Source organism: Mustela putorius, unplaced genomic scaffold (genome assembly GCF_011764305.1).
Source record: "Mustela putorius furo isolate JIRA1106 unplaced genomic scaffold, ASM1176430v1.1 tig00003942_pilon_pilon_pilon, whole genome shotgun sequence".
Classification (NCBI taxonomy): domain Eukaryota; kingdom Metazoa; phylum Chordata; class Mammalia; order Carnivora; family Mustelidae; genus Mustela; species Mustela putorius.
In genome coordinates, this window is record NW_025422087.1 from 16658973 (window position 1) to 16674114 (window position 15142).

Genomic DNA, 15142 nt, shown 5'->3' on the forward strand with positions numbered 1-15142 from the left:
ACTGTTAAAACATCTTCATTCAAGATTATCTTTCCATATTCTGGATCCCACTCAGCTTGCCCCTTTATGAAGTCCCTTCTCAGACAATTAGAATCATATCTCCTGGGCATGCCAGGAGTAGTTTCCTGCTTTGGAATTTCTGCTCATGCCACCTTGTCACATACAGTTGACTCTTGAACAAAATAGGTTTGAACTGTGTGGGTACATTTATACCCTGATTTTACCTGATAATTACAGAACAGTACCGTAAGTATATTTTTCATCCTTATGATTTTCTTAACGTTTTTTTTTTCCTCTAGCTTACTTTATTGTATGAATCAGTATATAATATGTATAACATACAAAATATTTGTTGGTCGATTATTTATGTTTTGGTAAGGCTTCCAGTCAACAGTAGGCCATTAGTAGTTAAGTGTGGGGGGATCAAAATTATACGTGGATTTTTGCATGGGGAGTTTGTGCTCTTAATCCCAAGACTGTTCAGGGATCAACTGTATCCTCTTGAGATCTTTCCGTTTTGTTGAATCCGTCATGTCTATGGTATCCAACCCAGACCCCATCTTCTGAGAAGGCTCCTTTCACCAATGAACTTTTCTATAGTCACGTTCTTTGCTGGATTTTCCATATCATTTATTTGGCTGTTAGAATATGTTTCCTTCCAGTGATATTTGCACCTATATCTTGTCTTAACAAGCTCTTAACCTCTTGCAACTTAGGGATATAATGGCCTCTATCTTTTTTTTTTTTTTTGATCCTGTAAATCCTAGTACAATATCTTGCACATGACAGGTGTTAGATAGATGCTTGAATGGTAAACTTTCGTAGAGACTTGTGCAACCAGGAGGATATTATTCAAATGTATTAATTAAAACATCTTATACTGGGGCGCCTGGGTGGCTCAGTGGGTTAAAGCCTCTTACCTTCAGCTCAGGTCATGATCCCAGGGTCCTGGGATCGAGCCCCGCATCAGGCTCTCTGCTCCGCAGCGAAGCCTGCTTCCCTTCCTCTCTCTCTGCCTCTCTGCGTGCTTGTGACCTCTGTCTGTCAAACAAATAATAAAAAATAAATAAATAAATAAATAAAAATAAAACATCTTATACTTATAAATTTATAAATAATAAAATTTATAAATCTATATTGTACTTATGAATTTCTGAGGTAACCATGTTAATCCAGAATATTGGAATAATTTTTGGCAATTCATTGAAGACACCTGCAAACAGAGGTCAGTAAAACTCTGGAAAGTATCTAAAAGTATTGCCATTCTGCTCCTACCTCAGGGCTTTTGTACATACCTTTCCCCTTTGCCTGTAATTCCCTTTCTTTGAAGAGTTGAACAGTCAGAAAGGAAAAACCACCCCACCTGAAATATCAACCTTCTCCTCACTCACTGTCTATTTACCTTGTTTTATTATTTATTTTTCAGAGTTCTTTTCTCTAACCAATATGATACACTTGTTTTTTGTCTCTTTTCCCTGTTACTAGAATATAAGTCCCATAGGGAAAGGATGTTGCCTTGCTAATAGCTGTATCTTCTGCATGTAATATAATGCCTGATTCTGAGTATGTACTCGGAACCAAGTATTTGTTGTATACATAAATGAATTTATACTTAGCAACAAGTAGAAAGCTTAATTTTTTATGTACATTCAATTTTTATGCCACTTGATTTAAGAAGATGTAAATGAGGGGCCACCTGGGTGGTTCACTAAGTTAAGCATCTGCCTTTGGCTCAGGTCATGATCCCAGGGTCCTGGGATCCAATCCTGCATCAGGCTCCCTGCTCAGTGGGGAGTCTGCTTGACCCTCTCCCTCCCCCGCTAGTATTCTCTCACTGTCTCTCTCAAATAAATAAATAAAATCTTTAAAAAAATAAAAGAATATTTAATTGAGCTCAGAGAGTTTCAAAGAGAAGCATTTAACTGAAGGTTTTAGAGGGGAGGGACGTAGGGGGATGGGTTGGTCCAGTGGTGGATATTAAGGAGGGCATGTATTTCATGGAGCACTGGGTGTTATATGTAAGCCATGAATCTTGGAACACTACATCAAAAACTAATGATATACTGTGTGGTGACTAACATAACATAATAAAATAAATAAAGTAATTGAAGGAGTGGTAGAATGTTTTCTAAAATATTGAGTTCTTCAGCTTGTAAAAACAATAACTAGATGTATACACAAAGTCAATAAAGTTATAAAATGTAAAGATTAGATGAAAATGGGCATTTTTATCAATTGCTAGTTATTTAGAGGTGTTCTTTAGTTTTGTGGAAAAATAAAAAGTTCTTTTTATACAATAGGAGTAAATATGGAGCTCTTAAATTTTTTAAAAAATCATAATTTTTAAAAGATATTACAGAGTTAGAAATGCATCTTACTTTGGAAAATAACACCATGAAGTTCAGTTATTGTGCTTCGTTCCAGCAGAAGCTGCAGAGTTTATCATTGCTCGTTGAGGTTCCAAGACCAAGTGCCTCAGTTGAACCTTTATTTTGGGACAGTGAGTGGTTAGCAACCCTAAAATGAGGACATACCCATATATGGCTGTAGATGCTTTTGGTGAGTGTATTTGGAGTCTAAAAGTAACCCCAGGTATTTGTCATAGAGAGTCATCTCTGCTCCGACCTAAATTTCATAGGCTCTCTGGGCAACCAGGCTGTGCCCATAGGCTGCAATGCTGCTTAGTCTTCCAGTCCCCAAAGAATGCTTTATTGTATTCATGTTTCCCACTCCAGTCTTGGCACATCCCTCGGGATCAAGGAATCTGTCACTCTATCACTTCTTCCTGTCCCCTTCCTTCCCCTCCCTTTAGTTCTCGTTGTTGCTTCTCTCCCCGAAGAGATTTCCTTCTAGTTGATGCCGGAATGTGGCTTATATTTTTGACCTTTGAGTCAGGCTTTGATTCTGAGACATTTGGCAGCTTGTTTGTTCAATGCTTGGGAAAAAGGTTGCTGCTTACAGTAGGATTTCGTTAACATTTATTTCTTTGCTTCCATATTATCTCATTTATGCTAAGGCTGCCCCCCACCCCCACTTGCATAGTCAAGGAATGAGGACTGGCAATGATCCATTCTTTTTGTGTTACTGTTTCTAGCTCACGATTTCAATAGCATGTTTGAAACTAGAATGCACTTTCATATTTTCTCCTTTTATCTCTGCCTCTTTGGATTTTTGGCAAACATCAAGGCAAATAAATCAGACCCACCACTGCAAACCCATCTGCTTTCAGGAGCATGTAAGCCGACCAGTTTGTGATGTATTACCATAGATCTAGCTCCAACATAGAACTAAAGGAGGATCCCTGTGAAGTAAGAATAGAAGGCACGTTCTAAGGTCAAGTACTTTTTAAGCTCTGAATCATTTATCTGCTGACTGTGAGTAGGCATGGTCTACAGTGGCATTTTTAATAACACTAACAAATTAGCATGGTATTTATACAGTTGAAGTTCTTTTTGGTAGATGAAAAGTAAACATGCGTTATACTTTGGATTTGACAATAGGGATTAATAAGAAAAGATGCTGTCATAGTTGTAAAAATGTAGCAAATTAAGGTATAGTCGAGGTTTTCACTTACTGACATCGCTTTTATACTTCATCTGGTGCATCTGGTGCTAAGGTCACATGGGAAAACAATCATCTGCAGTAGAATACCTTTCCAGTTGTTGACAGCCCAGAAATTGTTTTATAAAAAAAAATAAATAAATAGGCTATGGTCATCCAAACCTCTCTTCCTAATACTTGTTGACACTTGAATGCTGTATTCATATTTTTTTTTCTCACAACAAACAAGTAAGTGATGATTCTCTTGGAATAGGAATTAAGAGGACTGCAGACATTTTAAGGCATATATTTAATACTAGAAGAATGCCTCATATAATACTCTTGATAGCAAGCTGTAAAATGAATCCACTTAAAATGATCAAAAGTTAATTAAGCTACTTACCATCGCTCTTAGAGTTGGTTTTAAATTTATTTTCAACAAGCCAAATTATATCCTCTGTTGGAGCATGGATTTTATCACACTAGAGATGATACCTTTTTTGAAAATAAAAAGGTAATTAAGTCTTTTGACTTAGCAGTTTGGAGATTAAAGAAAAACCTTCAAAGTAAACTAAATAGAAATTTAGTTTCTACGTGGTGGTAGTGTCAGGGGTGTGGAGTGGTGAGGAGGCAGGTAAAACTCACTTTTGAAGACCTTCTTCCAAACTTTTCACAGTTGCTCTCTACTTCTGGTTAGAGTCAGCTTTTGTGTGTGGCCCAACCTGACTGCTTGTTAGGACAGATGCCATCAAGGACTTTGCCTACTAGTTACATACTTAGTGTTGATGGCCCAGAAGGAATGAGGGACAGTGGCATGTGTCCTCTTCATAACCATGACTTTAACCCTTCTCTGATTCTCAGAAGCTAAATTCTGAAGTGGTGATGAACATGGTAGCTCCTCTGGCAAATTTAGCTTCTCCTGAACCCTGACCTTTCCATCCTCCTCCTGGGTTGTGATATCTTTATTTCATGTATATATGCAGAGCTGGGGCCAGAATGTGTACCAGTTGGCAAAAACATTACTTTATGCAAATAATTATTCACTTTTGCTTTTATTCATGGATTTGTAGAAATAAGGATAATTTAAGACACATAAGATACATGATGGGAAATTCAGACTGGGGAATATATATCTTAAACTGTCCTCGTGCTGAAAGCACATTCATAACATTCATGACATCCAAAGAATTTGGATCATGTTGTTTCCTTCATTGTTTAACGTGCACACATGCAGAAAGATGTCTAAAATAGATTTTCACCAAAACATTTAAGTAGTTACATGTGGGGCACTTGGGAGGCTCAGTTGATGGAGTGTCTGCCTTCAGCTCAGGTCATGATCCCAGGGTCCTAGGATCGAGGCCTGCATCCGGGTCCCTGCTCAGCGGGGAGTCTGCTTCCCCCTCTTTTTCTGATCCTCCTCCCACCTTGTGCTCTCTCTCTTCAAATAAATAAATATCTTTAAAACAACTAAATAAATAATAAAAAATAATAAACAGTTAAATGTGGTTTTTAAGGAAAAGGAATAATAATTGACTATTTTTTACTTGTTTCTTTAATGAATACTCTGTTTCTATTAGGCAGTATGCGAATAAGTAAGCAATTGGCATGACATAAATTTTGCATTATCATCCCATTTTACAGATGAGGAAACTGAAGTTTAGTGAGATTAAATAACTTGTTTAGGATCCTACACATATTAAGTAGAGTAGCCAGAAATAGAACCAAAGCCACTGATACACCATACTGGGCTGACAATCAGAATGGAAGTAAATTGCAGGTCACGATGTGAACCTCTCTGGATATTGGTGTAGCTGCCCATGAAGGAGTGACCACTTTCCTCTCCCCATTCCGATGAGAACGGTTAGGATTTAAAGAGACTCTGCTTATGGGAACCTTCCATGAAAATGATGTCATATCCGTTTTGGTTGTGCTATAAAATGTTTCTAGTCATATTTTTTTTTAAAGTGTTTTCACATGAAACCTTTTAACTACAGATATTTAGGTGGTGAAATATTTGGCCTCTTTTGGGTCCTTCTCTATTTTACTTTGTGTAAAAATTCACAACTATAATTGGAATAAGTCTAAATAGAAAATTAATATTGAAAGTCATCATTTTATCTTCCTTTTACAGAGCATCAGCTTTGATTCAGTATTTGTTGAAAGAGTGAGTGAATTTGGGACTAATCTCCTGAATCTCAGGTCTGGATTCTTGAAATATATACTGTTGTTACTCTCAACAGTATGAGTAATTGGGAGATGATTAGCTTTACCTTTGAAAACATGATTATTTTCTCTAGTCTAGTACACAATTTCACCATATTGGTCTATTTGTAAGACTCTAGTGTACCTCCTGACCTTCGGTTATGTGAAAGGGATCAGTGAACAATACAGCAAAACATTTTATTTAGTTTATAAAGTGAAGTTCCAGAAATTGTTCCCTTAGTCAACTGAGAGCAATATGTTGGAAGAAAACTCTAGAAACACATATGTGTAGAAAGCATTTGAAAGTAATCCTAGGAAGGGAAGGCTCATTAAAGTCAGGAAAAGTTGATGATTTTTATTTCCATTTGATTTTTTGCCCATTTATTTTTAGAAACAAATCAGGAAGATTCAAGTATGCATAAAAAAAATTACTCAGTATTATGCAAAGTTACTTTCTAGAAATTTTTAATCAATTTCCCTTTCTCTGAATCAGACTGTTGGTACCATTTAAACACAGTATGATGCCAAATGAGTAGGCAGTTTCCAGGGAATACAGTCCAATGATGTCTCTCCCTTAACATCTTGAAAAGTGTAAAAAGAGTTATCTTGTGAACCACTCAGCACATGTTTGCCCCTGAAATAGTTCAGCAGTGGAAGTAGTAACATTTTCATTGGTCATCTTTTCAAAGAGCTTATAAGTGGGAACTATGACTGTGTGGAAAGAGAACCTTCTATTAGGGAAAACCTGCACAATGAAAACTTTCTTCTACCTGATACCAGATCCCCTACTCGAGGGAGCTCCTCCTCAGACTCTGTACCAGACCATAGCTCGTTGTACATTACCTTTATATTCACCTTCTTATGTGCTCCCACCTCCCCTCAAAATTTTCTCTGTCCTCAGAACTTGCATTTGCCTTTATACATATACACTTTCTGTGTATCCTCTTACTTAAAGATATGATCATTTTTTTAAGTTTCATTTTTATTCAGCTGTAGCAGTGCATTCCTCTAAGCCATCGGAATTTCCTCTGAACTGATTTGCAATGTGTTTGGTGTTTGCTAGCAAATTTGGAACATTTCAGTTTGTGTCCTTTCTCCACATGGTATAAGATCTAATTACCACTCAGCATGAAACAGCAGCTGAAGTGAAAAAGGCAGCAAGAGAAGGCCCTGGCTTAACTTAGAGCTAATCAACAACTTCCTTCTTACATACTACCCAGAGACAAAGAAAAAGGGAGCTAGAACTCATTAAAGTAACTCATGTATTAAACATTTTTTTTTCCTTCCTTGATCTTAACTGAAATGGGGGATTTGTTCAAATCTTTATGGAAGCAAGACATTAAATGACACGTTTAATTTGCACTAGTAGTCACAGATGCTTCCTTCAACTGTGCAAAATATTTTCATCATCAGGGTTGCTAAAAGTAGCCCCATCCTATTTTCTTGACATTTAAACAGATAAACAACATTTATGGGAATCAAATAAAATCAAATGAATGATTAACACTTTTACTCAATTTTGAGCTTTTGGATCCTGAATTTGTCTTAAAAAGAACTTCTAGATTTATCTTTAAAGCGTGTGTCATCCTAATGTCGTTTGGGGCTTTTTATTGTCTGGAATGAATGCATTAGGTAATCAACCTATCAGGAGGAAATGATGGGTATTTTTACTTTTTAAATTACTATGGTCTGAGTTTTCACTTATCAGATTATCAAAAATTTAAGAAGTTAGAGAATCTGTGGTGTCGGGCTGGTGTGGAAAACCATCTACTACATCAGCATTTGAAGAATGTGTTGTTACAACACCTCTGGAGGGAAAGTGCCTTCATCAAAAATGGAAATGCACATGCTCTTTGACCTAGCAATGCCACCTGTAGGAACCTGTTGTTGAACATGTATGCATAAAAATGTTCCTAGTGGTATTACTTGTAATATAAACAGAAATATGCAGAGAAGTCATTAATAGGAGAATATTAAACAAATCATGGCATGTCCATATCCAGATACCTTATTACTTTTGATAGCTGCTCTTAAAGAGAATGAAATACCATGTATTGATGAGAAATATTCTCTACATTATCTTATTACGTGAAAGGAGCAGATAGTTTTCTTCTATTTGTGCTTCAAAAAGCAGAGGATAGAGATGTGTTTATACAACTTTTCTCCCTCACCTCCCTCTCACATAAGCATATATTCACACATCTATAGATAGACGGATGAAGGATACAAAAGAAACTGTTGGTAGCATTTATGTCTGGTGAATGGGACTATGGGTCTGGAATGGGAGGCCGGTATTTTTGGTGGGGGCAGCATACTTTTTTTGCACAATTTGAGTATTTTTTTTAGCATGTATATATATTATTTTTTTTAATTAAAAAGAAATTTCAAATTAATGACCAGGTCTGTTTTTTTCTGTTTCAGGACTCAGCCCAGGAGGGTGTTATCACCCGAGACATTCATCGTACATTTCCTGCACATGATTACTTTAAAGATACCGGAGGAGATGGCCAGGAATCACTCTACAAGATCTGCAAGGTAGGGCCCTCCATCTCATTTTTTTCTAATTTATTTTACAGGGCCATATCTTAGGAACCCATTGTAAAGACTTTTAGATTTTTTTTCCTGTCTTCTTTTCTTAATTGCACTGCGCCCTATTGCTGCTAGACAGCCAAAGCCCCTTGCCAAGAACTCTCTGGTGTGAGAAAGAATTCAGGAGCAAGGTGTTTAGAGGAAGGGACAAAGATTTATTAAGACTAGAAGGAAGTTATTTCACAAAGTAGCTATCTCTCATCCTAGATGAGGAAGAGACCCTCTTTGCCTCTTATGAAGGGTGTTAAGGTTTTCAAATTAGCTAACGGTATAGGGAGGGGCTTACTCTCTAGCTTTGGGTTTACATTTCCAGTGGGTGGTTAGTTTCATTGTTTTAGGGTTGCAGAGTTACCTATAGGGAGCAGTTTGAAGGATGTTGAGCTTTTACTGCTGGAGGGAGTGGCGTTTTGTGATTTTCTAGGAGTCAAATTTTGTGACTCTTTTTGTGACTGCTGGCTTTTAGGTTAAGGGTCAGCCTAAAACCAGAATGACTTGACTTAGGTCAGCTTGTCTCTTGAGTCTCCATTTGCTCCTGCCTCAGTGTTCTCTGCTCAGCTCAGAATCCTGAAGGCAGTTTCCTGGCTGCATGTCCCATCAGGGAGGGTGCTCAGTAACGCCTCATTTTGGCTCTGCTGCTAACAAGAAAGGAACAAAAGGTCTTCTCAGGTTACGCAGCAAAGGCTGCTAGGAGTCCTGATGGCTGTCCTCCTGAGAAGATAATGTGGCAGTTGACAATTTTTGTCACATAAGGGTAAGAAAACAGTGTGGTTTTTAAATACTAGCAAGTTCTCTGAAATTATTGGTGTATTCTGACATGTCACATTAGACATCTTCATGCATTAGACATCTTCATGCACATTAGACATCTTCATGGTGTATTCTAACATGTCACATTAGACATCTTTATGTCCCATTTTAAATTCTTTCAAAAATTTTCAAGGTTATATCAGGATTGCAAAATAACTTTTTAAATCATTATTTATACTTAACTCATATTGTCAGTGCTAATTGAGGCCAAAAGCTAAAAATTACAACGTCCATTCAGCAAAGTTTTGCCCTTTCTCCTCAAATTTAAGATGCCTTATGAAATGTTGTCTGTAACTTAACATCGTCCTCACCCCCCATTACAGTAGAGATTACTACTGAAGATGAACTACACAAAAGTCTTGTAATAATGTGGAGGAAAAAGCGAGTACCATGGCTAAGCTTATAAGTTATGTAATCAGTTCCTGAATTATCAAATTTATCCTTTCATTGCATAGCGAAATTTGCCAGTAAGTATTCAGGAGTACATATCAGTATCATTTTATATTTACTGATTTTTTTATATTACTTATAAAAGTACTTGCCTGCTTGCGATCCACATAGGACTGATGCTTCATTCTGCAAATGGCATAGCTTTCATTATAATCCTTCTTGCATATTTGTAGTTTAGCCCTTGGCCCACTCATATTTGATCTTGTTTTTCTTTTCTTTTCTCTTCTTTTCTTTTCTTTTTTTCCTTCTCTCTTGATGTAGCCATTTGGAGGATTATCATTCAGTGCTAGAAATGCATAGATAACTTAAAATCTGAGAGTGTACTGACTTCTGGAAAGTAATACATCGTCTAGTTTTTAAAAATGCCACAAACCATTGAATACCATTACAACTGTATAATATATTCATTATATGATTGTAAAAGGCAAAATTATTAAAAATTTTTCTACCAGTTTTGAAATTCTATAAGCTAGTTAGCTTGTCATGTCAAAATTTATGTAGTTTCCTGGTTTATGGAGAAGCGTCTGATTTACGATATATGGGAGAACATTTTCCTCCTCGCATTCAGCATATTTTCAGCCAATAAGTAACTTTTTCCTTCAGTTTTTCTCTGGCTGATACTAGAGAGCTTTTTCCATGTAACCAAAGCAGATGATTTTATGTGCTTGCAGCCTCTGACTTAAAATTTTGCTCCCTTGTAGTAAAAGCTGTATTCCCCTCATTATACAATATTGACAGGAGAAATATCTGAACCAGTACCAAACACAAAGATAACATTTAAATAGTTGGCACACTTAAATAGTTGACATCTTTGATATTGCAGATAATAATCCAACCGTGAATTCGTTACACAGTGTTCGTAGTATGTTCACATACTGCATGTAGCCACGTTAGATTATTAGTGTATACTTGCAACATGATTAGAGAGTTTTAAACCTCTAAGTAAAGAATATTGCAACAATGTAGCTCTAAAATACCTTGTAACTGCTGAATATTTTAAATTACACTAAATTTTGTAAAAATGTGGACAACAAAAGAATCATATTAAAAGCATTTCAGAATTCAAGATAATAAAGAAAAGTTGCTAAAGCTTGTAATGTACTAAAATATATATGACCTAAACATGATATTACAGCACCCTTTGATAATGGGGGTGATCAGAAATGAATGTATCAGAATGTGTTGGAGAGACCCAAATTTGCTGTGTTCTTTTTTTTTTTTTTTATGATTCTATATGCTTTATTATCTGTCCCATTACATTTCTAAAGGCTATCTGTTGCTTTTGTAAATTTTTTTTTTAATTTTTTATTTTTTATAAACATATATTTTTATCCCCAGGGGTACAGGTCTGTGAATTACCAGGTTTACACACTTCACAGCACTCACCAAAGCACATACCCTCCCCAATGTCCATAATCCCACACCCTTCTCCCAAACCCCCTCCCCCCAGCAACCCTCAGTTTGTTTTGTGAGATTAAGAGTCACTTATGGTTTGTCTCCCTCCCAATCCCATCTTGTTTCATTGATTCTTCTCGTACCCACTTAAGCCCCCATGTTGCATCACCACTTCCTCATATCAGGGAGATCATATGATAGTTGTCTTTCTCTGCTTGACTTATTTCGCTAAGCATGATACGCTCTAGTTCCATCCATGTTGTCGCAAATGGCAAGATTTCATTTCTTTTGATGGCTGCATAGTATTCCATTGTGTATATATACCACATCTTCTTGATCCATTCATCTGTTGATGGACATCTAGGTTCTTTCCATAGTTTGGCTATTGTGGACATTGCTGCTATAAACATTCGGGTGCATGTGTCCCTTTGGATCACTACATTTGTATCTTTAGGGTAAATACCCAATAGTGCAATTGCTGGGTCATAGGGCAGTTCTATTTTCAACATTTTGAGGAACCTCCATGCTGTTTTCCAGAGTGGCTGCACCAGCTTGCATTCCCACCAACAGTGTAGGAGGGTTCCCCTTTCTCCGCATCCTCGCCAGCATCTGTCATTTCCTGACTTGTTGATTTTAGCCATTCTGACTGGTGTGAGGTGATATCTCATTGTGGTTTTGATTTGTATTTCCCTGATGCCGAGTGATATGGAGCACTTTTTCATGTGTCTGTTGGCCATCTGGATGTCTTCTTTGCAGAAATGTCTGTTCATGTCCTCTGCCCATTTCTTGATTGGATTATTTGTTCTTTGGGTGTTGAGTTTGCTAAGTTCTTTATAGATTCTGGACACTAGTCCTTTATCTGATATGTCGTTTGCAAATATCTTCTCCCATTGTGTCAGTTGTCTTTTGATTTTGTTAACTGTTTCCTTTGCTGTGCAAAAGCTTTTGATCTTGATGAAATCCCAATAGTTCATTTTTTCCCTTGCTTCCCTTGCCTTTTGCGTTGTTCCTAGGAAGATGTTGCTGCGGGAGAGGTCGAAGAGGTTGCTGCCCGTGTTCTCCTCAAGGATTTTGATGGATTCCTTTCGCACATTGAGGTCCTTCATCCATTTTGAGTCTATTTTTGTGTGTGGTGTAAGGAAATGGTCCAATTTCATTTTTCTGCATGTGGCTGTCCAATTTTCCCAGCACCATTTATTGAAGAGGCTGTCTTTTTTCCATTGGACATTCTTTCCTGCTTTGTCGAAGATTAGTTGACCATAGATTTGAGGGTCTATTTCTGGGCTCTCTATTCTGTTCCATTGATCTATGTGTCTGTTTTTGTGCCAGTACCATGCTGTCTTGATGATGACAGCTTTGTAATAGAGCTTGAAGTCCGGAATTGTGATGCCACCAACGTTGGCTTTCTTTTTCAATATCCCTTTGGCTATTCGAGGTCTTTTCTGGTTCCATATAAATTTTAGCATTATTTGTTCCATTTCTTTGAAAAAGATGGATGGTACTTTGATAGGAATTGCATTAAATGTGTAGATTGCTTTAGGTAGCATAAACATTTTCACTATATTTATTCTTCCAATCCAGGAGCATGGAACATTTTTCCATTTCTTTGTGTCTTCCTCAATTTCTTTCATGAGTACTTTATAGTTTTCTGAGTATAGATTCTGTGTCTCTTTGGTTAGGTTTATTCCTAGGTATCTTATGGTTTGGGATGCAATTGTAAATGGGATTGACTCCTTAATATCTCTTTCTTCTGTCTTGCTGTTGGTGTAGAGAAATGCAACTGATTTCTGTGCATTGATTTTATATCCTGACACTTTACTGAATTCCTGTATAAGTTCTAGCAGTTTTGGAGTGGAGTCTTTTGGGTTTTCCACATATAGTATCATATCATCTGCGAAGAGTGATAATTTGACTTCTTCTTTGCCGATTTGGATGCCTTTAATTTCCTTTTGTTGTCTGATTGCTGAGGCTAGGACCTCTAGTAGCTATTAATGAGGTGCAATCAAAAATGAAGGCTCTAACTGCTAGGATAAATGAGGCAGAAGAAAGAATTAGTGATATAGAAGACCAAATGACAGAAAATAAAGAAGCTGAGCAAAAGAGGGACAAACAGCTACTGGACCACGAGGGGAGAATTCGAGAGATAAGTGACACCATAAGACGAAACAACATTAGAATAATTGGGATTCCAGAAGAAGAAGAAAGAGAGAGGGGAGCAGAAGGTATACTGGAAAGAATTATTGGGGAGAGTTTCCCCAATATGGCAAAGGGAATGAGCATCAAAATTCAGGAGGTTCAGAGAACGCCCCTCAAAATCAATAAGAATAGGCCGACACCCCGTCACCTAATAGTAAAATTTACAAGTCTCAGTGACAAAGAGAAAATCCTGAAAGCAGCCCGGGAAAAGAAGTCTGTAACATACAATGGTAAAAATATTAGATTGGCAGCTGACTTATCCACAGAGACCTGGCAGGCCAGAAAGAGCTGGCATGATATTTTCAGAGCACTAAACGAGAAAAACATGCAGCCAAGAATACTATATCCAGCTAGACTATCATTGAAAATAGAAGGAGAGATTAAAAGCTTCCAGGACAAACAAAAACTGAAAGAATTTGCAAATACCAAACCAGCTCTACAGGAAATATTGAAAGGGGTCCTCTAAGCAAAGAGAGAGCCTACAAGTGGTAGATCAGAAAGGAACAGAGACCATATACAGTAACAGTCACCTTACAGGCGATACAATGGCACTAAATTCATATCTCTCAATAGTTACCCTGAATGTGAATGGGCTAAATGCCCCTGTCAAAAGACACAGGGTATCAGAATGGATAAAAAAAAAAAAACCCATCTATATGTTTGCCTCCAAGAAACTCATTTTAAGCCCGAAGACACCTCCAGATTTAAAGTGAGGGGGTGGAAAAGAATTTACCATGCTAATGGACATCAGAAGAAAGCAGGAGTGGCAATCCTTCTATCAGATCAATTAGATTTTAAGCCAAAGACTATAATAAGAGATGAGGAAGGACACTATATCATACTCAAAGGGTCTGTCCAACAAGAAGATCTAACAATTTTAAATATCTATGCCCCCAACGTGGGAGCAGCCAACTATATAAACCAATTAATAACAAAATCAAAGAAACACATCAACAATAATACAATAATAGTAGGGGACTTTAACACTCCCCTCACTGAAATGGACAGGTCATCCAAGCAAAAGATCAGCAAGGAAATAAAGGCCTTAAACGACACACTGGACCAGATGGACATCACAGATATATTCAGAATATTTCATCCCAAAGCAACAGAATACACATTCTTCTCTAGTGCACATGGAACATTCTCCAGAATAGATCACATCCTCGGTCCTAAATCAGGACTCAACCGGTATCAAAAGATTGGGATCATTCCCTGCATATTTTCAGACCACAATGCTCTAAAGCTAGAACTCAACCACAAAAGGAAGTTTGTAAAGAACCCAAATACATGGAGACTAAACAGTATCCTTCTAAAGAATGAATGGGTCAACCGGGAAATTAAAGAAGAATTGAAAAAAATCATGGAAACAAATGATAATGAAAATACAACGGTTCAAAATCTGTGGGACACAACAAAGGCAGTCCTGAGAGGAAAATATATAGCGGTACAAGCCTTTCTCAAGAAACAAGAAAGGTCTCAGGTACACAACCTACCCCTACACCTAAAGGAGCTGGAGAAAGAACAAGAAAGAAACCCTAAGCCCAGCAGGAGAAGAGAAATCATAAAGATCAGAGCAGAAATCAATGAAATAGAAACCAAAAAAACAATAGAACAAATCAACGAAACTAGGAGCTGGTTCTTTGAAAGAATTAATAAAATTGATAAACCCCTGGCCCGACTTATCCAAAAGAAAAGAGAAAGGACCCAAATAAATAAAATCATGAATGAAAGAGGAGAGATCACAACTAACACCAAAGAAATACAAACTATTATAAGAACATACTATGAGCAACTCTACGGCAAATAAATTTGACAATCTGGAAGAAATGGATGCATTCCTAGAAACATATAAACTACCACAACTGAACCAGGAAGAAATAGAAAGCCTGAACAGACCCATAACCAGTAAGGAGATTGAAACAGTCATTAAAAATCTCCAAACAAACAAAAGCCCAGGGCC

The 15142-nt window shown here is 37.2% G+C and overlaps 1 protein-coding gene across 5 annotated transcripts in view; it reads left to right on the forward strand.

The window, feature by feature from the left end:
• RABGAP1L (RAB GTPase activating protein 1 like) overlaps positions 1–15142 on the forward strand; it is a 778147-nt gene that overhangs the window by 445133 nt on the left and 317872 nt on the right. For all 5 annotated transcript variants that reach the window (XM_045069733.1, XM_013061129.2, XM_013061130.2 and 2 more), the window contains one exon: positions 8164–8277. In XM_045069733.1, the coding sequence (XP_044925668.1) occupies positions 8164–8277 (114 nt within the window). The remainder of the gene's footprint in view (positions 1–8163; positions 8278–15142) is intronic.